Genomic DNA, 22,657 nt, shown 5'->3' with positions numbered 1-22,657 from the left:
GGCGATGGAAAGATTGGCCATGGCTTCCGTAGCCTGTGACTTGGCATTCCCCCTGGGGAGTTCCCCATGGGCTGGATCCTGCCCTGGCTGTGGCTTCCCCTGTCTGCTCTTCTCCATGGCTAGCTTCCTGCCCCCACTTTTCTGTTGTCCTAGGATGAGCTTTGCAGATCCCCTCCTCCCAGGGCACTCTCATGACCTGGGCAGCACTGTGTTGACCTGGCAGCACTCTGCGTGACTTGGGAAGCACTGTGTGTGACCTTGGCAGCACTGTGTGTGAACTGAGCAACACTGTGTGTGACATGGGCAGCACTGTGTCTGACCTGGGAAGCACTCTTTGTGACCTGGGTACCACTGTGTGTGACTTGGGCAGCACTGTGTGACCTTGCAGTGGAGGGAAACGCTGGTTCATGGGAGGCCTCCCACAGGTTGTGAGTGCTGGCTGAGTTTTGCAGGCTACCTAGACATGACCCAGAAAAGGAAAGGAAGTGCTGTGTTTAACTTCTGAGAGGTAGAAATGAGCCTCATGCCTTTAGGGAACGGGATAAGCAAAGCACAGAGCTTTCAGTGAGACAGGACCTCCAAGGAGAGACAGGAAGTCAGTCATGGAGAGCCTATGTCTCCCGTAATTAAGTCTCTGGCTTACACCTTAGGCCACGGCCATTCCCTTCCATTAAATGCCGATGCCGTTTTTAACACAGCCATGCATAAGGGAGCCTAAGGCAGCTGACTTTCCTCTCACACCTGTATTAGCTGGACACTGTTGTCTGCTCTAGAGTTGTTTCAAAATAATAAATTCCATGGACACAGTTTGTGGGCCTGAGTCTGGTGTTTCGATGGGTGCTGACTGGCAAACTGGGGCACAGACACAGGGACACGGCTCTCAGCTAGAGCTGGCTGCGTTTTTAGGAAAAAAGTATAAAGTCCAACGCCTAGGTACAGAGATAGCAAGAGAGAGAAGTTCAACACAGCGTGTTACAGTATCTAGTAACTCTTTATTTCCACCCAAGACTGTCTGTCCCGCTGGGACTCACTGCCACCCGTGTCTGATGCTGCGCCTGCCTTTCCCCTCGGAGACGGAGGCGTGGACCACGTTCTGCTTACGTCACCAAAGTCTTCCTCGCTACCCGCCAAGCACCGTGCCTCTGACTCTATCAGACCGTATCGATGTTTCAGGACTGGAAAACCACAATATCTGTGACTGCGAAAAATGCATGACTTTAGGTCTGTAACAGGCTTTAAAGCAGAACATACATTCTCTTTCTGCTTCTCCCAATGTTTTTCTGATTAAGATTTTATAATTTTATTCCCATTCATGTTTTCACAGAAACCTGCACTCTGTGCCTAAGTGTCTCTCTTTTAGAATTTACTTATTTTTAAAATGTTTATTTATTTATTTGAAAGGCAGAGTTGGGCGGGGGAGAAAGAGAGAGAAAGAGACAGAGAGACATAGAGAAAGAAAGAGAGAGATTTTCCATCTGTGGGTTTATTCCCCAGATGGCTGCAATGGGCAGAGCTGGGCTGTCCTGAAGCCAAGAATCAGGAGCTTTTTCTGGGTCTCCCATGAGGGTGCAGGGGCCCAAGTACTTGGTCCATCTTCAGGCTCATTAGCAGGGAATTGGATTGGAAGTAGGACAGCTGGGACTTGAACCAGAATCCATATAGGATGCCGGGGCTGCAGACGGCAAATTTACCTGCTACACCACAGTGCTGGCCTCCGTGATTCCATTTTCTTTACTGATTAAAAATCACTTGAGGGGGTAAGCATCTGGTGTGGTGGTTAAGAAGCCACTTAGGATACCCTGAACCCACATCTGGGTGTTGGGATTCACATTGTAGCTCTGCTCCTGATTCTAGCTTCCTGGAATGTGCAGCTTGGGAGGCAGCAGGTAATGGCTCAAGTGACTGTGTCCCAGAACCCACATGGGAGATTTGGATGGAGTTCTGAGCTCCTGAGCCTGGGCCTGCCCTGGCTATTGCAGATACTTGGAGAGTGATCCACCCAAGCTTAACTCCACCATGCACAGACTTTTGGGGAACCCCCGTGTCCCCATGCACTCACACAGTCCTAGTGGAGAAGCAGGTAAATAGTTCCTGGCATGCAGGTGTGTGCTGCGGGGACACATGATGGCACATGAGCATGCGGGGCTGTGTCCCAAGGGCTGGGAACAGAACCCACATAGCCCAAGGTTAGAGGCAGCCCCAGGTGTCTGAGGGGTGGGGCAGCCAGCCCACAGGCCAGGGGGTCCAGGGAGCAGTCTGCAGAGGCAGCTTTAGGTCAGTTCCAGAGGCACATTTTATGTCAGCTCACAGAGTGCACACACAACAGCTAACTTACATTACCCAGAATGCTCTCAATCAGCCAGTGTAAGGAACAGTAAGACAACAGAATGAGAACAAAAGAAAGACAAGTTACTTACTTGTGGACTGCAAAAGATCCGCAGACACTGAGGGATCTCGTGGGATCTGAGGGTGCCATGGTAAACCTGCATTAGAACTGGGATCCGGATCTCCAGGACAGGATCAGCCCGTTCATTCATTTATTCTGTCTGCCCTGCCCCCAGCCCCTTCTCTCACCTCTCTGTCCCTTGGACTTCATCTTGGACACAGGCTCCCTTCCCAGGAGAGAGGGCTCCCACCATCCTGGCATTCACAGCACCCACTGGAAGCCCTCCGGATGGAGAACTCTCTTCCTGGTACCTCTGTCTCCTGCGCAGCAGAGCCCTGGCATGGACGCTACCTGCATTATGAGCTCATCCAGCTCAGGCACTGTGACCAGGGGTGGCCACCCAGGGGGCTGTGCCTGTGTCCCCTGCCCTTCCTGGCCACGGGTGAGGGTGATGTTTCGGGTGTCGTTGCCCCACTAAAGAGACATTGTGTAGACACTTTCTCTGTTGATGAGTAACCTGGCTGTCACTGGTTCTGCATGTCCACCCCATTAGCACATGGTCCCCAGCAGACTTTAGCTGAGTACAAGGGCTCTCATCAGCTTGATAAAACACATCAAAACACATGCAGATTATTTATCACCACACCCAGTGAACCAAGTTTGACAAAAGTCTGTGACAGCTCCCTTAGGACAAGCAAAACTCCTTTACTTCACTGATATCAGATTTGGAGGGAGAAAGAAACCTTGGTTCTTGGGGACTGGTGTATGGCACAGCGGGCTAAGACACTGCTTATGATGCCAGCATCCCATAGTTGAAGTGCCTGTTCAAGCCCTGGCTCCAAGGCAGCTCCATACTAACACACCTGAGAAACCAGCGGCATATGGTCCAAGTACCTGGGCACCTGCCACCCCCGTGGTAGACCTGGGTGGAGTTCTAGGCTTTTTAAAAAGATTTATTTTTTTATTTTTTTATTTTTTTATTTTATTTTTTGACAGGCAGAGTGGACAGTGAGAGAGACAGAGAGAAAGGTCTTCCTTTGCCATTGGTTCACCCTCCAATGGCCGCTGTGGCCAGCGCGCTGCAGCTGGCACCCTGCGCTGATCCAATGGCAGGAGCCAGGTACTTATCCTGGTCTCCCAGGGTGCAGGGCCCAAGGACTTGGGCCATCCTCCACTGCACTCCCTGGCCACAGCAGAGAGCTGGCCTGGAAGTGGGGCAACAGGGACAGAATCCAGTGCCCATACCAGGACTAGAACCTGATGTGCCAGCGCCGCTAGGCGGAGGATTAGCTTAGTGAGCCACGGCGCCGACCAAAAACATTTATTTCTTTGAAAGTCAGAGTTACAGAAAGAGAGGGAGGAATACAGACAAACAGACACCACATGCGCACACACACACACACACACACACACACACACAAGGTAGAAGGGGAGAGGGAGAGAGAGGGAGAGAGAGAGAGACAGAGATACAAAGAGAGAGGTCTTACATCTGCTGGTTCACTTCTCAAATAGCCACAATGGCAAGGGAAGTGCCAGGTGGAAGCAGGAACCAGGAGCTTTCTGGGTCTACACTGTGGGAGAAGCAGCCTAAGCATCTGGGTCATCTTTCGCAGCTTTCCCAGGCACATTAGCAGGGAGCTGGATTGGAAGTGGAGCAGCCAAGACTGAAGCCAGCACCCATATGGGATGCCAGTACTGCACCGCTGGCTGAACCCATTACACCATAGTGCCAGCCCCGTAGGCTCCTGGCTTTAAACTGACCCTCCCTAGCTGTTGCAGCCATGTACGAAGTGAACCAGAGGATGGAAGATCAATCCCTCTCTGTCCACGGATCTCTCAAATAAATAAATCTTAAAAGAAACTGTTATGCCCAGATTGCTGAATCCCCAGAAATCACCAGAGACTTGATCTCACCGAAATGCAAAAGCAAGGTTTATTCTGGAAGTATAAGCTGCGGCAGGGACCTCATCTAACCAACCGATGCAGCGGAGGTCAGAGGAAGGCCCTGAGCTTTGTTCGGGAGCGTTTTTAAAGGACAAAGCTGCAGGGTTACATCAGCAAGGGTTTGGGGTACAGGGCTACAGTAGATTGAACGGTGCCATTCCTGGTAGCTCTTGGTTGGACGAGGCTGATCCTGATTGGCTTGGGCCCAGGGCATTTCCTTATTTGGTAACTGTTGAATATTTGCTTTTACAGGAACTTGGGCCTGCTCCAGAAAATGGAGGCTGCTTTTTAAAATGGAGGCGCCTTGGCTCTTCAGAACTGAGGCGCCAGTGCTGTGGCATAGCAGGTAAAGCTGCCACCTGTGACACTGGCAACCCATATCAGGAGGCTGGTTTGAGTCCCGGCTGCTCTGCTTCTGATCCAGCTCCCCGCTAACGTGCCTGGGAAGGCAGAGGAAGATGGCCAACTACCTGGGGCATTGCCAACTGAGGGGAGACCTGGATGGAGTTTGGGTGCCTGTCTTCAGACTGGCCTAGTCTAAGCCATGGTAGCCATTTGTGGGGGGGGCAGGTGAACCAGTGAATGAAAGTTCTCTCTCTCCCCCTCTTTCCTCTCTCTCTCTCTCTCTCTGTGTGTCTCCACCCGTGTTTATTGTCTCCCTGTATCTGTAACTCCACCTTTCAAATAAATAGTTTTAAATATAAAAACAGTCTAATAAGACATTTTCTTAGCAGTTTCCTTTGGGATTTACACCGCATTGAATTCTTGGGGCAGTGCCCACAGAGATTCCGCCTCCTCATTTTAGTCCAGCGTGGACAAGATAGGACTTTCCGCAGCATGTTCAGGCTACTGATGAGCAGAGCTGGGGGACACAGAGTCCTAAGGGCCATCACTTACCTTGGGGGAGATGAATTTTCTAAAACCACATGGGTCTGCAAGGCTCCCACCAGCACTGGGGAGGAGTGATGAGAAGGAGAGCTGTGGTGTGTCTCTTGTCCTTGCCGACGCTGCTTTGCAGTCCGGATGGGAACTCTGTTTTTCCTCAAACTGGGTTACTTGAAGGGACTTGGAAAACCTCATGGAAAATGGAAATAAAGGATGAGCTTATTTGTTACAGTTTTTGAAATTCATGCATAGGAGAGGGGATACAAAACATTCACGGGAAAAGTATGTTAAGGACAAACTATGCAAAGGTTTTCAAAAGTTTTTGCACCTAAATAAATTTTGAATTCTATATCTGGTGATGTTTTGGTAGTATCCTGAGTTTCATCTTTATTTGATCTGCCTTCAAAAACTCCAACCTTATTACAAAGATGAGTTTTTACCTGTGCTTAATGGAAAACAGTCCCCAACGTCTTCATAATTTAATTTTTTTGACTTTTGTAGCAAAACTGTAGTGAGAATTCCTGGGGTGCTGGTTCTTTCCTCTCAGCCCTGAGGAGGTGACCAGCACTGCAGGAAATCATGGAGAAATTGCATTGTGCAGTGTCCCTGGACATCCTGGAGGAGGGGGTCATCTCCCCAGGGAGGGGTTCCTCTCCCAAGAGGGCGTGGGCAGTCGGTGCAGAGGGACCATCATGTGTTCCTGGGGCCCATGGCTGTGCTGGGCCCTGGGGGCTCCTCAAGAACTGCAGGAGACACAGATCCACTTGCTATGTGGGGGCAGGGGTTACCGGGCTCACTTCCTACCTGAGATGAGTTTGTCACTTCCTTGGGAGAAACACTGGTCCTGAGGGCTCAGCACGAAGCTGTCCCAAGGAGACAGATCTGAGGCTGTGATGCGGCCATCGTCTCGTCCTAGTTCTGGGCTGTGCAGGTCCTGAGGAGTTGAAGCAGGGAGTTTCTCCTTTTTTCCTAAGATGCATTCTATGTGTGTGAGAGTGAAGAGGGGAAAGAGAGAGTGCTAGTGAGAGAGAGAGAGACAGAGAGAGGAGCTAGGTAGAGGGAGCTAGGGAGCTCTTCCATCCTCTGATACAGCCCATAAATGACCTCCAGGGCTTGGCCAGGCTGAAGCCAGAAGCCAGGAGTTTTGGTTGTTGTTACAGGAGCCCAAAAACCCCAAGTGCCTGGCAGTGCCTCGATTCCTCCCTACCGGGTGGAGGACAGTCTCAGAGGATGTAGCTTTCTCGGCTGCCTCTGATTGGGCCTTCCATGTTTGGACTGCACAGACCCTACTACCTTCTGGGCTTCCAGGGTTTCTGCCAAGAAATCTGACGATGACTTAGGGGGAAAGGGTGACAAAGCCACCTTCCTCTCAGCTCTGGAGGTGCGAACAGTGTACCTGGAGGTGTCTTGGGCAGCAGAACACTTGTTGAGTTTACTGAAGCCAGAGATGTTGTTCCATCATTCTGAGACCCATCACTCAGAGAGTAAAGACAAAGGAGGGGCTATACTAAGTGGAGACACTAGGAGGTCTTCAAAAGATGCAACATATCATCATATTTAAACTAGTAATGTGAAGGCCACCCAAGCAATCTATAGGTTGGAGTTTCTCAAAAATTAAGTATCAAGCCCTATCACCAACCTAGGCCAAAAACTCTTTGGGTATCGTTTTAATTTAATTGGAAGATTCTCGAGAAAACCACTGTGGATGAACCACAGCTCCCATTGGTCAATTTCTTGCTCTGACTTCATAAGGCACCACTGTTATGAAAGTCATATTATTACACAGTCCCTGGCTGGGCTGTGATTGGTCCATTTCTTGCTCTGCTCTCACAAGGCGCCATTATGGGAGGTGAACCCCCAAAAAGTATATATAGCCGCTGCGGGGGCCTAGATTTTTGTCCGCCTTACCCAGAGAGCACTCTTTTGTGATCTGTGTAACTAGGACCCATCTAACCAGCCTTTGCGCTCGTTGGTGTTGCTTGTGCTTTTTCTTGGTTGTTTGTTTCTGGGTCTATTTGGTTTTTGCTTTTTTCCATTTTGTTTAGTTTGTTGTTTTCCTCCTCGTTGTTGTTTTGCCCATTTGGTCTTTTTTTGCAGTTTTCTTTATTTTTGCTTCCCCCACTCTAGTCAGCTAGCACACTCAGAAGTATCAGCGTTCGAGGATTTAGTGGCTTTTCCTCTTTGTTTTTTTCTGCTTTATTGAGATAGGCTTGCGGCTTCGCCACTAGAGTAGTGAGAGTAGCTGGTGCTGTGTCTTAGTCAGCTGGGTAGTCAGTCCCCTGTGGTCCCTTTGTGTTGTAGGCAGTGCAGTGAGGATCGGTGATTAGCTAGTGTGTGTCGAGTGATTTAGGGAGTCGAGAGAGCGTAGTTAGGTGACCGGCATCATGGAAGACCCCTTGGACTTCCATCCTGCTCTGGACGGGTTCCGCTTTGTGGACGTGATCGGCCGGGGCGGCTTTGGCCTGGTGAAGCTGGCCCGGCACCTGGCGTCGGGCAAGTACGTGGCAGTGAAGATCCTCCTGCGAGACTGCTCTCCCAGCAGCCCGCTGTCCGCGCAGGGGGAGGCAGCCATCCTGAGGAGCCTGCGGCATGACAACATCGTGCGGCTGCTGGAGGAGCGGCACACGAGGACGCACCTGTTCCTGGTCATGGAGCTGGCGACCAAGGGCTCGCTCCAGAGCTACGTGTTTGAGCAGGGCGGCCTGGCTGAGGCCGAGGCCAGGATCCTGTTCGGCCAGGCGCTGGCCGCCGTGAGCTACTGCCATGCCCAGCGCGTGGTGCACCGGGACCTCAAGCTGGGCAACCTGCTGCTGGACGAGCACATGACCATCAAGCTGGCGGACTTCGGCCTGAGCCTGCGGCTGGAGCAGGGCACGCTGGTAAGGGGCTTCTGGGGGACCCCCGAGTACTGCGCACCGGAGGTTTTCCTCGGGGAGGCCTATGACGCTTTTAAGGCTGATGTGTGGAGCCTGGGGGTGGTGCTGTTTGCCATGCTGGCGGCCACGCTGCCCTTCCGCGGCAAGGACACGGAGGAGCTGCAGGACACGGTGCTGTGTGCCTGCTATGTGCTGCCGCGTGCCGTCAGCCCGGCCCTGCGGGAGCTGCTGGCTTGGCTGCTCACTGTCGACGCCTCGGGGAGGCCCAGTGCGGAGGACGCCACAACCCACTGGTGGTTGGATCCCGGCCAAGAAGCTACCCAGGAGGAGAAGGAGGCCGCTGTCACCCTGCTGCAGCCCCTGGGCGTTCCCCGGGACTCAGAGGCCAAGGAGTACCTGGCGGGCCTCGGCCTGCTGCCAGGCACGGGGACTGAGGGGACGCCAGGCCCTCAGCCCCAGGGCCCTGCATCCCTGCCCAAGTCCTCACAGGGCGGGGAGCGCCTCACCAGAGAGAAGGACCATTTGTCTCTGGTGTCGGTGTCCTGTGACAGCATGTCCGTGGAAATTTCCTCCGCACGAAGCGACTCCTCCGAGGCCTCTAGTGAGTCTTGCCCTCCCCCCTGCCTCGGGGCCTCCAGGAGCTGAGCCCAAGGCCCCCGAGGTGACCCCACTCTTGACTCTCTCCTACCAGGCCAGCCACAGCAGGAGAGGAGCCCTGCTCCCAGCGCCGCCCCCGACTCCTCCCAGGCCTCCAGTGAGTCTTGCCGTCCCCCCTGCCACTTCGGGGCCTCCAGGAGCTGAGCCCAAGGTCCCCGAGGTGACCCCACTCTTGACTCTCTCCACCAGGCCAGCCACAGCAGGAGAGGAGCCCTGCTCCCAGCGCCGCCCCCAACTCCTCCCAGGCCTCCAGTGAGTCTTGCCCTCCCCCCTGCCACTTCGGGGCCTCCAGGAGCTGAGCCCAAGGCCCCCGAGGTGACCCCACTCTTGACTCTCTCCACCAGGCCAGCCACAGCAGGAGAGGAGCCCTGCTCCTAGTGCCAACCCCAACTCCTCCCAGGCCTCCAGTGAGTCTTGCCCTCTCCCCACATCCCCTGCCACTTCGGGGCCTCCAGGAGCTGAGCCCAAGGCCCCCGAGGTGACCCCACACTTGACTCTCTCCTACCAGGCCAGCCACAGCAAGAGTGGAGCCCTGCTCCCAGCGCCGCCCCTGAGCCAGCCTCCGAAGCGTCGCCCTCCAGCCCCAGTGCCGGGAGCCACGTGGACCTTGCAGAGCCAGAAGCCGCCGCCGCCGCATCCCGTGAGCCCAAGGATGCTGACACCACAGACACCAAGGCCAGCGCCCAGGGCAAGAGGCAGGGCCGTCGCGGGGTCGGCAGGAGGATCCTCCGGTTCCTGCTGAGGGCGTGCTGCATCCTGCCGTCCCGAGGGAGCAGCCCTGGCAGCTGCTGCAGAGTTGTCCCCAAGTAGCCTCGCCCCGCCCCCGTCTCCAGGAGCTATCCGCTGAGCTGACTGAACTTTTCTTTTCTTGAGCATTTGCACATGCTTCTCATGAATAAAATTCACCATGTGTGCATGGCTTTGGTCCCGTGTGATGTTTGGTCCCTGTGTGCACCCTGGGGAGGTGATGGAGGTGACGGGTGGGTGGCTCTCACAGAAAGACAAACGCTGGGCCATCTCCCCTGTGTGGGGATCACAGAAGGGCTGACATCATAGAAGTAGAGCATAGAGTGACGGATCCCTGAGCCTGGGCCAGGGGAGGAGGGAGGGAGAGTCACAGCTTCCATAGTGGCACAGGCACACGGGGGTCGGGGTCTGATGAAGAGTTGATGAACCAGGAGAAGAAGAAAACTTATCCGAAGTGCTGATGCCTCCCGGACCCTGGGGGGAAGCTGAGCTTGATGCCCTAGCCTGCCCAGGGCTTTCCGGTGACAAGCCCACGAACTCCTTTTCATTCTCTCAACCTGCTTGGGGGGAGCTTGTCTTATTTCCATCCAGCATGCTGAAACTCTTCCTGTCTTCATAGCTGGGAAGTTTCATTTCTCAGGCCTGCAAGCACAGAAGTTTCATTATCCCCCCTTGCCTGGAATTTGGAGCTTCCAACCCAGTCCCCTCCAAGAACCCTGTTTCTTCCTGTTGGTGGGGAAATTACCTGCAGTCCCTAAGGGTCATTACCCTTTCATGGCTGCTGCCCAGGAGCCTGCACAAGCGCATCATGGAAGAGGAAATGGGAATGAGCTGTAAACGATGAAGAGATGACACCTTAAGGGACAGGAAAATCAAAATGCAATGGGGGGAGGGGCAGCAGTATGGTGTAGCTGGTAAAGACCCCTCCTGTGATGTTAACATCTCATTTGGGTGCCAGTTCCAGACCTGGCTGCTCCACTTCCTACCCAGCTCTCTGCTAATGTTCCTGAGAATGCAGTGGAAGACGGCTCAAGTGCACCCACTGGGGAGACCCAGAAGAAGATCCAGGCTTCTTCAAAAAGACATGCATGTACACATGCACAAGAATGTTCAGGACTACCTTGTTGATGATACCAAGACTGAAATCAACTGATGTATGCGTACACAAGAAGTAAACATTAACTGTGGTATAGTTACTGAATGCATTTTAGAAGGCAATGAAAATTAATGAACTTCAGCTACATATGGATGTGGATACAATGTGAGTAAATCTAAAAATCATAGCTCTGGAGCCTGGCAACATGGCTCACTTGGTTAATCCTCTGCCTTGCGGTACCAGCATCCCATATGGGCGCCAGGTTCTAGTCCTGGTTGCTCCTCTTCCAGTCCAGCTCTCTGCTGTGGCCCGGGAGTGCAGTGGAGGATGGCCCAAGTGCTTGGGCCCTGCACCCGCGTGGGAGACCAGGAGGAAGCACCTGGCTCCTGGCTTCGGATCGGCTCAGTGCGCCGGCCATAGCGGCCATTTGGGGGGTGAACCAACGGAAGGAAAACCTTTGTCTCTCTCTCTCTCACTGTCTAATTCTGCCTGTCAATAAAATAAAATAAAATGAAATAAAAAAAAATAAAAAGCATAGCTCTAAGTAAGAAAGAGAACTCCCAAATACCTACAAAAGTCATTTAGAAACATACGATAATTGGTACATTATCCAGGGTTGTATCAGGGTAGAACAGCATAGGAGTGATCAACATAAACTCCTAAGAGTGTCTGTTCTTCAGAGGACTAATAGACCAGCATCCCAGTTATGTACGCTAACTCGGTGGTGGTTGTAGGCACGCTCACCCTACTCTTTACATTATATATGTTTTACACTTGTGTATGCATGTCACATGTTGCATTTTGTAGTGAAAATATTCATACAAAATGCAGCATTTTAACCATTTAAAATTACTTATTTCGTTCATTTGAAAGGGAGGGAGAGAAAGACAGAGATAGCTCTCTCATTCACTTGCTCACCCCCAAATGCCCACAACAGCCAGGGCTGAGCCAGGCAAAGAAGCTAGAGCAGGGAATTCAATCTGGGTCTCCCTGTGGGTGGCAGAGACCAAAGTACTGAAACCATCACCACTGCCTCCCAGAGTGCACAGTACAAGGCAGCTGGGGAACGGCAGGCACTGTGCTGTCAGTTACCCGCTGCTCGCAACACTGGTATCCCATATGGGTGCTGTTTTGAGTCCCCATGGGAGACCCAGAAGGAGCTCTGGGCTCCCAGCTTCTCCTGGGACAGCCCCGGCCTTTGCAGCCATTTAGAGAGTGAGTCAGCAGATGGAAGACCTGTGTGTGTGTGTGTGTGTGTGTGTGTGTGTCCCTCTCACTCTCTCAAATAAATGAGTTTTCTTTGAACAAGGAAGCTCGTGTTAGGAGCTGCATTACCAGGAAGCTGGAATCAGCCAGGTGGGAACAGAACCCAAACACACCAAAATGAGATCCAGGCCTCCTAAGCGGGCATCTTAAACCCCTTTGCCAAAAGCTCATGGCTAAATGTTTTTTAACTGAACAGTTCTATCCAACTAAGCAGAGTCATGTGGCTGCTCAGCCATCCAGTTTTCATCTCCAGAATCTTTTCATTATCCCAAACTGCTTTTGGTATCATGGTCAAAAAAAATCATTGCTACATCCAATTTTGTAAAGCTTTTGCGCTATTTTCCTTCTAAGGAGTTTTTTTTTTTTTAAGATTTATTTATTTATTTGAAAGAGTTACAGAGAGGAGAGGCAGAGAGAGAGAGAGAGAGAGAGATCCTCCATCTGCTGGTTTACTCCCCAATTGGCTGCAAGGGGCTGAGCTGCGCTGATCTCAAGTCAGGCACTTCTTCCGGGTCTCCCACACGGGTGCACCGAGACAAGGACTTAGACCATCTTCTACTGCTTTCCCAGGCCAGAGCAGAGGGCTGGTTCGGAGGTGGAGCAGCCGGGACAGGAACCAGCGTCCATATGGGATGCCGGCACTGCAGAGGATGACCTTACCTGCTACGCCACAGCACGGGCCTCCTTTCTGAGAGTTTTGTGGTTTGAGCTCTTCCACTTAGATCTTTGATCCATTTTGAGTTCATTTTATATTTACATTCTCATAGATTTATATTTTTACATTCATCTTATTTATATGCAAATTCATCTTTTTGTATTATAACGCCTTTTTAAACAGAAAGAAAAGAATCGCAGACTATGGGCTCCCATAGGAACCCACCCCATTTCAGAGATCTGGGGAGGGAAGCAGGAGCACACAGGGCTCATGCAGCTGCTTCTAATGCCCCCGGGACCTCTTGGCTCAATCCACTTTCCCAGCTCAACGCACCTGCGCACTGCGCAAGGCCCCTGCAGCTACAGTTGGGGCCTCGGGTTGGGATCCGCCCCTTCCTGCTGCGCGCCCGCCCATGTCTCAGCACTAGCCCCGCCCCCGAGGGCGGGCCCAGCGGGTCGAGGTCTGAGCGTTGAGAAACAGGCCCCGGGCTAGGGTGGGAGGGAAAACCCGGAAAAGTGGGATTCGTTCTGGTAGCCCTTCAGCAGCAGGTTGAAGGCCTGGCCTCCAGCTCCGTTGCAGTTGTTGATCCGGAGCACGTTTTCACTTACGCCCAAGGCTGGACGGGAGCCGGAGACCTCCTGGGGACCCAGGCCGAGGGGAGGCGGGGCGCGTGCTCGGCCCGGATTGGCCGTTCTAAATGGCGCGGGGCTTGGCGGGAGTTTCGTGGGCGCCGCGGGAGCCGGGAGCAGCCCGATGGCTCTGGCGGGCCGGGTGCGGTCCCGGAGGCGGGCGGGGTAAGAGCTGCGGGTCCCGCTCGGACTGACGCGGTTTGAGCCTTTAGGGCTGCGCTAGTGGAGCTTCCTTGTGGAAGTGACAGATCGCCCAGGGCCTCGGTTTGCATCTCTCAGTGCGGATTTCCTAGGAGGAGTCAGGGCGTGACGCCTTGCCTGGCGGGTGGGAGAGACTTTGGGGTTCGTGGAGCTGAGGGTCGCGGGCGCTTGGTGCCTGCTGTTCCCCAGACGTGACGCGCTGCACCCCTGCGGGTCGTGTCTGCCTTCGTACCCCAAAGCGCAGACTGTAACGCTGGCCCTCACCCCTGCCCGGGGACCGAGCTGCCGCTTCGGGAGTGTTCCAGGGCGGGGAGCAACTTTTCTCAAAAGGGGCATGCATTGGAAAGTACGTCGTATTCGTCGTTCACAGATTCCTGAGTGGACGCCCGGGCTCTCTAGCGTTGTCTACAGGGCATCCAGGCGCCGAAAGGTTTTTAAAAACCTGTTGGAGATGGAGACTTAGGGCATCTGTTGAGCCCTTCCCTCAGAAATGCACAGGAAAACACGGTTGTCTCAAGCGTCCATCTTGAATGAAGCCTCACCTGGACTCCAGCTGAAGGCGTATTGTTTGATTTGAGCACACGCAAGAGACAGCTGGAAATAATTTAGGTTAAGACGCGTACTGATGTGGTTTCTGCTTCCTGCTGACGTTACTTGACTGTGTGGCCATTGCTGGGTTTTTGTGGGAGGCCATGGATTTGAACTGAACGTCAAGCCGGTCACTGGGCTTAGGTGGCTGGGGGAAAGCTCTGTAGCAGTTAACTAACTGGGCTGTACGCAATGAACTGGATAAGGTGTTACCAATTGGTTGGGTAGGCTGCAGCCAATTAAGTTAATGATGTGTGATCGCTCAGGTTGCTGGTGGTTCTCAGAACTTGCTTATATTTCTGGGGCTGCTCCATTCCCTAATTGTTTCTGGTTTTGCTTTGCCCAAATAAACTCGTCTAAATTTAATTGAACTAAAACTTCCCTGTTACCATCATTGATAAGTCATTTAGCTTTCCTGAACCTCTGAATTATAACCAGAATCATAAAATTGCCATTGAGCAAATACTTGTACCATTTTAGGTTTGGAGACTCAGATAAAGCGTGGGAACTTGAGAAGTGTGAACTCTCCACCCAACCCTTGACTTACTGAGCCAGAAACTGGGGGTGGCGCCAGGCGTGAGACCACTGCTCTAAACAGAGTTCCAGCTTTCTTTTTTTTTTTTTTTTTTTTTTAACTGTGATTCACACAATGATGTTTTGCATCGCAGTTAGTACGCAGGTGCACATGAAACAAATCGGAAAGTTTATGAAAATATCCTATCCAGTGCAATCTTATATTTTCTGTTCCCTTGAATTTCCCTTTTAAGAAAATGCTAGGGTGAAAATCCTAAAGGGTGTTGGAGAGCCGATGAGATTTGGACATGGACTGTAGGTTGGATAATCACTTTGCAAATGTGAAATATCTAGATTTTGGAAATCCGCTATGACTGTGCACGTGCATGCCCTCTTAGGGAAGCCACAGTGAAGTACTTCAGTTAGGAGTGCTTACCTTGCACAGGCAGAGGAAGCAAAAGAGACGGTGAAGGCAACTGATGAACCTGGGTACAGGGGAGACAGTTTGAAATCATGTCAAATAAAGTACCTGAAGAATATTGGTTCAGACACACTAATCTGATACTGCCCTCCACAAAGGAGTCTTTGAAAACTGCAAGGCGTATTTTAAAGTCAGGAACTAGTACTGGATTCTACTAAAGTATCTCTAATACCCCATGCAGTGCCTCAGCTGTGGAGGGTGCTCAGTGCTTGTTCACTGACTGCTGATGTTAATATAGATTTTTCTTGCCACTGTTGTTTTCAGTTGTTAGTCTAGTCACTGTTGTTGCATTTGCTTCCTTTTCACTTCTAGAAGATCCGCACCTTAATCTGTTTTACGGTGTGCCCAAGGTCACTGGAGAGTGTTATGGGGTGGGAAGAAGGTAGGCTGTGGATTTGAACCGATGGGGTTTTCCTGCAGGCTCCTCTCCTGCCTGGCTGCCTGTTGCTCTGTGCCCGTGCAGAGCTGTCACATGGCTCCCCTCTACTTCATAGGATTGTTAAGCTGTGTGATCCTGGGCCAGGCGCAGATGGAATGGGTGTGAGGAGTCTCATCCATGTTGGTATCCGTCCCCTTGGCTCAGCTCTGCGGAGAGTCAGTCTTTCCTGACAGATCCGGGCGCAGGGGCCAGCGTGACAGCAGGATTAGAAGTTTTCCATGATCTTGAGGGACCGAGGTGGTCACTTTATATGTATTGGTGATATAATTTGACTTGTATGTTTGCAGGGTCTGGGTTCTGCTTCTTCATCATAACTTCCGTTCCATTGCATGCGCACTATTAGTACAGCTACTGAGCAGTGTAATTTGGGAAGACAATACTTGGAGAGAGTCAGGTTATGGTATTTTCCCTGGTTGCTTTAAATATTTCCTAACTTTTATTTTTTCCTGTTTCAGTGCAGTATATTCAAAGAACACTTTAAGAAGAACACATCCCATGAAAGAAGTAAGTTCTCTTTTTAGCTTTTAATGTGATTGTTCTCACAGTTGACTATAAAAGTAACCTTTGGTGAGGACCTTAGAGTTTTCTGTATTTCTCGTGAGAAGCTCTGTTTCATGGTAGTAAAAAAAAAAAAAAAAAGTTTATTCCTTTTCTTCTCACTATTTCCACTGTTAGAAAAGAACCTTTGTTAACATTTTAGAAACATTTCTTTTTTTCCAAGCCTAGATTTGTTTCATTTAGATAATTAGCACTGTGTAAAAATTGTACAGCTTTCTGAATTTTGCCACTCCTCCCAGCCATTTCTCCGTGTTACTGACAATGGCTTGTGATTTGTGATTTCATGAGGTTCCATGTTGTCTACGTTACAGTTTTATTTTTCTTCAGGAGAGTCTTAGAATACCTGTATGTAATGGCAGGTACATTTCTTTAATGCTCTTGATAGCTAATTCCAAATTATTTTCCAATGGCCTGTTGCGTGGCATTGGGATTTCACATGAAGTCCAGGTGGTCGGGCAGTTGCGAGTGCGTTTGTTCTCTGTTCAGCCTCTGGCATCCTCCGGAACCCCAGCCTCCGGAGCCTTACCCGTATATTGAACTGTACACAGGCTCTCCTTCAGCCAGGACTGTCAGCCCCTGTGCTCCCAGAGCTGTGCACATCCAGGTGGCAGGCATGTTTCTGGGGAGACGGCCCACCGTTCTCTTTAGGGATCTAGGCAAGCTATGGCCTGGGGGGCAAAACCAGCCTACTACCTCTTTGTACACAAGCCTGGGAACGAAGGATGATTTTTAAATAGCCAAAATAAACTAAAAAGGATATGTTGTGTGCCATGAAGATGGTGTGAAATGCAGAGGTCTGCATCTGTGAGTAGATTGTGTGGGAAGCCGGCCCTGCGCATTCCTGGCTGCGCTGTCCCTGCGGGCTTTCCCTCTGCCGTGGAAACCTTGTGACCTGCAAAGCCTGAAATGCTCTCTGGTGCTTTGTAGAAAAGGTTTGCCAGGCCGGCCTTAGAATTCCAGAGGCCTCTGTCTCCTGGAGAACAGCAGAGTGGCTAGCTTCTCTAGGCGGCAGCAGGAGCAGGAGTGTCCTTGCTAAGTCCAGCAGCTTGCGGCTGGTGTGCGTTAGCACCAGTTCAATGACTTTGGTTTTCTTCACTTCCAGAAAGCTGGTCAGAAGCACAAGCCTGCTGATGTGTTTGAGTTTCCTGATAATTCCGAAATCTCAAGCAATGGCAGTGAAAGTAAGAAAGACGATGAGCCTTATGAGACTTTTGGTTAGTATTTAAATCTTTCTTTTATTTTTTTTTAGTTATTTACTTGAAAGAGTTACACAGAGAGGAGGAGAGGCAGAGAGAGAGAGAGGGAGGTCTTCTGCCCGCTGGTTCACTCCCTATTTGTCCGCAACTGTTAGAGCTGTGCCATTCTGAAGCCAGGAACTTCTTCTGGGTCTCCCACACTGGTGCAGGGAGCAGAGGAGTTTGGCCGTCTTCTGCTTTCCCAGGCCACAGCAGAGAGCTGGATCAGAAGTGGAGCAGCCAGGACTAGAACCGGCGCCCATATGGATGCCAGTGCTACACCATAGCACCTGCCCCCTGTGATTGATTTTCACTTAGCATGGTGTTTCCAAGGTTCATCCGTATGGTAGCATGCATCTGGCTGTTCCTAAACATTTTTATTCCTCGGTATTCCATTGTGTGGGTGTACCACATGTTGTAATCCATTCATAAGTTGGCATAAATTTACATGGTCTTCACTTAGGGACCATAATGCATGACTGTTGTATGAACATTCATGAGCAAGTTTTTGTGTTGACATCTGTTTTCAGTTCTCTCGGGCATGTACCTCAGAGTGGAATTGCTGAGTACTTTGGTATTTGAGACAGAGAGAAAGGTCTTCCTTTCCTTTGGTTTACCCCTCAAATGGCCGCTATGGCTGGTGCGCTACGCCGATCTGAAGCAAGGAGCCAGGTCTTCCTCCTGGTCTCCCATGCGGGTGCAGGGCCCAAGGACTTGGGCCATCCTCCACTGCCTTCCCGGGCCACAGCAGAGAGCTGCACTGGAAGAGGAGCAGCCGGGACAGAATCCGGCACCCCAACCGGGACTAGAACCCGGGGTGCCAGCACCGCATGCAGAGTATTAGCCTAGTGAGCTGCGGCACCGGCCTTAAGCACTGTTTTATAAAGCATCTGTACCACTTTATTTTTCCACAGCAAGCTCTGAGGGTCCTAATTTCTTCACATCTTCTTCCAAAGTTGTTGTTATATAATTTTTTCCTAGTTATTCTAGTAATTATGTGGTGGTTTTATGTGTATATATGGAAAAATGCAGCATAAAATTTATAATTTTAACTGTTTTAAGTGTAATTTTGTAACATTCACGTTGTGTTTTTTTAGTTGCTGTTTTTTATTTAGAGTTTTTTTCCCCATAAAACTTTGATTTAAGGAATACAAACTTACACATTTCATAAATACAATTTTAGGAATGTAGTGATTCTTCCCATTGTACCTGCCCTCCCACCCATACTTCCAGCTCTTTTCCTCTTCCCTCTCCTAGTCCCATTCTTATTTTTTACTAAGATCTATTTGCAGTTAACTTTATAACACATACGGTTAACTTTATACTACGTAAAGAGTTCAACAAATTGTATGAAGAAAAAAAATGTTCCTCAACAGTCAACATGGGCTGTTCAAAGTCATTTCATCTCAAAGTATTAATTTCACTATTGCAGATTACCTTTTAGATGCTCTGTTAATTATCACAGATCAGAGACAACATGGTATGTGCATTTGGGACCGGTGTAGTTCACTAAGTGAGGTGTTTTCCAGTTTCATGCATTTTGTGGCAAATGTCTGAATTTCATTTTTTTTTTTTTACTTTTGAGTAGTATTCCATAGTGTACATATCCCATAATTTCTTGATCTAGTCTTCAGTTGATTCCATATCTTAGCTATTGTGAATGGACCTGCAATAAACATGAGGGTACAGATAACTCTCTCATATGCTAATTTGGTTTTGGGTAAATTCTAAGGAGTGTGATGGCTGGGTCATATGGTAGGTCTGTATTCAGATTTCTGAGGTATCTCCATACTGTCTTCCACAGTGGCTGTACAAGTTTACATTCCCACCAACAGTGGATTAGTGTACCCTTTTCCCCACATCCTTGCCAGCATTTATTGATTTCTGTATGAAAGCTCTTCTAACAGGGGTGGTTTAGATTTGCATTTCCCTGATGACTAGTGATCCTGAGCATTTTTTCATGTGTCTGTGGGCCGTTTGGATTTCCTCTTTTTGAAAAATTCCCGTTTGAGTCCTTTGCCTGTTTCTTAACTGGGTTGTTTGTATTGTTGTTGAGTTTCTTGATCTCTTTATATATTCTGTTATTAATCCTTTATCAGTTGCATAGTTTGCAAGTAATTTCTCCCATTCTGTTGGTTCCTCTTCACTTTGAGTGTTTCTTTTGCAGTACAGAAGCTTCTTAATTTCATGTGATCTCACTGTCAATTTTGACTTTGCTTACCTGTGCCTCTGGGGTTTTTTTCTAAGAACTCTTTGCCTATGCCAGTGTCTTTCAGGGTTTCCCCAATGTTCTCTAATAATTTGATGGTATTGCATCATAGATTTAGATCTTTAATCCATTTTGAGCAGATCTTTGTATAAGGTGAAGGTAAGAGTCCTTCTTCATACTTCTGCGTATGGAGATCCAGTTTTCCCAGCACCACTTGTTGAAGAGACTGTCCTTGCTCCAGGGATTGATTTTAGCTCCTTTGTCAAAGATAAGTTGGTTATGGATGTGTGGGTTGATTTCTGGCATTTCTATTCAGTTCCATTAGTCTATCCATCTGTTTTTGGCCAGTACCACTTTGTTTTGATTCTAACTGCCCTGTAGTATGTCTTGAAATCTGGTATTGTGATGCCTCCAGCTTTGTTTTAGTTGTATAGGATTCCGTTAGCTATTCGAGGTCTCCTGTGTTTCTATATGAATTTTAGCATTTTTTTTTTTTTTTTGTATCTGAGAAGAATGTCCTTGGCATGTTGGTTGGTTGCATTGAATCTGTAAACTGCTTTTGCTAGTGTGGACAATTTGATGACACTGATTCTTCCAATCCATGAACATGGAAGATTTTTCCTTTTTTTTTTTTTTTTCTTTTTTGTGGCTTCTGTTTCTTTAATGTTTTATAATTTTCATTGTAGAGATCTTTACCAAACTCTTCTATGATTTCCAGTAGTTTCTTAGTGGAGTCTTCTGGATCCCCTATATATAGAATCATGTCATCTGTAAACAGGGATAATTTGACTTCCCCCTTTTCAATTTGTATCCCTTTGATTTCTTTTTCTTCCCTAATGACTGTGGCTAAAACTTCCAGGGCGATATTGAATAGCAATAATGAGGGTGGGTATCCTTGTCTGGTCCTGGATCTCTGTGGGAATGCTTCCAACTTTCCCCCATTCACTATGAAGCTGGTCTTGGGATTTTCATACATTGCCTTGAGGAATATTTCTTCTATATACAATTTGCTTAGAGTTTTCATCATGAAAGGTTGTTAAACTTTGTCAAATGCTTTCTCTGTATCTATTGAGATAATCATATGGTTTTGGTTCTTCAATTTGTTAATGTGCTGTATCACATTGATTTGTGAATGTTGAACCATCCCACTTGGTCTAAGTGAATGATCTTTCTGATGTTGGATTTGATTGGATAATATTTTGTTGAGGATTTTTGCATCTATATTCATCAGAGAAATGGGCCTGTAGTTCTCTTTCTCTATTGTATCTTTTCCAGGTTTAGGATTTAAGGTGATGCTGGCTTCATAGAAAGAATTTAGGAGGATTCCGTCCCTTTTAATTGTTTTTGAATAGCTTCAGAAGAATTGGAGTTAGTACTTCTTTAAATGCCTGGTAGAATTCAGCAGTGATGCCATTGGGTTCTGGGCTTTTCTTTGCTGGGAGAGTTATTATTAATTCAGTTTCTGTTTTGGTTATTGTTTAGGTTTTCTGTGTCTTCATGGCTCAATATAGGTAAGTTGTATGTGTCCAAGAATCTATCCATTCCTGTAGGTTTCCCATTTTGTTGGCATACAGCTATTTGTAGTAGTTTCTGATGATTGTTTTTATTTCTGTGGTATCTATTCCATATCCTTTTTCATATCAATTTCATTGATTTAGGTCTCCTCTTTTTTTTTTTTTCCTCTTTTCTCTGATCTTTTGAATTTTTGGGTTTCAATTTTTTTGTTCTCTAATTTTCATTATTTCTTTTCTTGTACTGTTTTTGAGTTTGGTTTGTTATTGTTTTTCTACATCATTGAGATGCATTGATAGAAAGATACCAAATAAAAGAGCTAATTCTTGATATAGGTACCAGTTGCTATATACGTTCCTCTTAACACTGCTTTTGCCATATCCCATAAGTTTTGCTATGTTGTATTTTCATCTTTATTCGTTTCAAGAAATTTTTAAATTTCTTTGCTGATTTCTTCAGTGACCCACTGTTCATTCAGGAGCATATTGTTCAGTCTCCATGTGTTGCATATGTTCTAGAGATTCCTGAGTTGCTGATTTCCAGCTTCATTCCATTGTAGTCAGAGAAGATGCATGATATGATTTTGATTTTTTTATTTGCTTTGACTTGCTTTATGGCCTAGCATGTGGTCTACCCTAGAGAAGGTTCCATGCACTGGTGAGAAGAATGTGCATTCTGCATTGAAAAGTTCTGTAGTTATCTGTTTGGTCCATTTGGTCTATAGTGTTAACTCTACTGTTTGCTTGCAGATATTCTGTTTGCTTGATCTGTCCATTGCTGAAAGTAGGATTTTTTAAAAAGCTTTATTTATTCAAAAGAGTTACACAGAGACAGGAGAGGCAGAGAGAGAAAGAAAGAGAGAGGGGGGTCTTCCATCTGATAGTCCACTCCCCAATTGGCCGCAATGGCCGGAGCTGCATTGATCTGGAGCCAGGAGCCAACTCCAGGTCTCCCACGCGGGAGTAGGGGCCCAAAGACTTGGACAATCTTCTCCTGCTTTCCCAGGCCATAACAGAGAGCTGGATTGGAAATGGTGCAGCCAGGTCTTGAACTAGTGCCCATATGGGATGCCAGCGCTTCAGACCAGGTGTTAACCCACTGCGCCACAGGGCTGCCCTGAAAGTGGGATATTCAAGTCCCCGCTACTACAGTATTTGAGTCTATGTCTCTCTCTAGATCCATTAACATTTCTTTGAAATAATGGGTGACCTGCAATTAGGTGCATAAACATTTATAATAGTCTCATCTTCCTGTTGAGTTGAACCCTTAATCATTACATAGTGCCTTCTTTGTCTCTTTTAACAGTTTTTGTGTGAACATCTATTTTGTCTGATATTGGGCTACACCAGCTCTTTCTTTGGTTTCTGATATCATGGAATATCTTTTTTTCATCCTTTGACTTTCAGTCTGCATGTGTCTTTGTTGGTGAGATGTGTTTCTTGTAGGCAGCAGATAGATGGGTTTTGTTTTTTAATCCATTCAGCCAGTCTGTGCCTTTTTACTAGAGAGTTGAGGCCATTTACATTCAAGTTGACTATTGATAAGTAATGACTTGGCCCTGCCATTTCCCCATAAACATTCCTATTGTTTACTTTGGATTTCCTTTGTACTTTTACTGGGAGATTGTCCGCCCTCATCTTCTTTCATAGTGATGACCATGTTTCTGTGTGTAGTGCATCCTTAAGTACCTTTTGTAAGGCTGGACGAGTACTGACAAACTCAATCTCTGTTGTGGAAGGTCTTTATTTCACCTTCATTTGTAAATGAGAGCTTTGCAGAG

At 48.5% G+C, this 22,657-nt stretch overlaps 1 protein-coding gene and 2 long non-coding RNA genes across 10 annotated transcripts in view; 1 reads left to right on the top strand and 2 right to left on the bottom strand.

Annotated features, from left to right (window-relative positions):
• Window positions 1–972: 972 nt before the first annotated feature.
• On the bottom strand, window positions 973–6,154 carry LOC127487453 (uncharacterized). Its single transcript, XR_011386012.2, has 4 exons — window positions 6,020–6,154; window positions 5,228–5,405; window positions 2,418–2,463; window positions 973–1,198 (listed from the first exon to the last, which is right to left on the bottom strand). It is a non-coding gene; the product is annotated as an uncharacterized LOC127487453 (long non-coding RNA).
• Window positions 6,155–9,765: 3,611 nt separating this feature from the next.
• On the bottom strand, window positions 9,766–12,656 carry LOC149127818 (uncharacterized). Its single transcript, XR_016229058.1, has 3 exons — window positions 12,518–12,656; window positions 10,241–10,326; window positions 9,766–10,137 (listed from the first exon to the last, which is right to left on the bottom strand). It is a non-coding gene; the product is annotated as an uncharacterized LOC149127818 (long non-coding RNA).
• Window positions 12,657–12,702: 46 nt separating this feature from the next.
• LOC149127817 (centromere protein U-like) overlaps window positions 12,703–22,657 on the top strand; it is a 46,068-nt gene continuing 36,113 nt past the window's right edge. For 4 of the 8 annotated variants that reach the window (XM_089325745.1, XM_089325746.1, XM_089325744.1 and 1 more), the window contains exons 1-3: window positions 12,703–12,972; window positions 15,819–15,867; window positions 17,024–17,135. In XM_089325745.1, the coding sequence (XP_089181871.1) occupies window positions 12,716–12,972; window positions 15,819–15,867; window positions 17,024–17,135 (418 nt within the window). In that variant the 5' untranslated portion in view covers window positions 12,703–12,715. Of the gene's footprint in view, window positions 12,973–13,148; window positions 13,952–15,818; window positions 15,868–17,023; window positions 17,136–22,657 lie in introns of those variants that run through there. The other 4 variants (XM_089325748.1, XM_089325747.1, XM_089325750.1 and 1 more) reach the window with 3 other exon arrangements.

Source organism: Oryctolagus cuniculus, chromosome 2, assembly GCF_051225735.1.
Source record: "Oryctolagus cuniculus isolate XC-2025 breed Fujian yellow rabbit chromosome 2, ASM5122573v1, whole genome shotgun sequence".
NCBI lineage: Eukaryota > Metazoa > Chordata > Mammalia > Lagomorpha > Leporidae > Oryctolagus > Oryctolagus cuniculus.
This window is presented reverse-complemented; position numbering and strand designations above follow the sequence as displayed.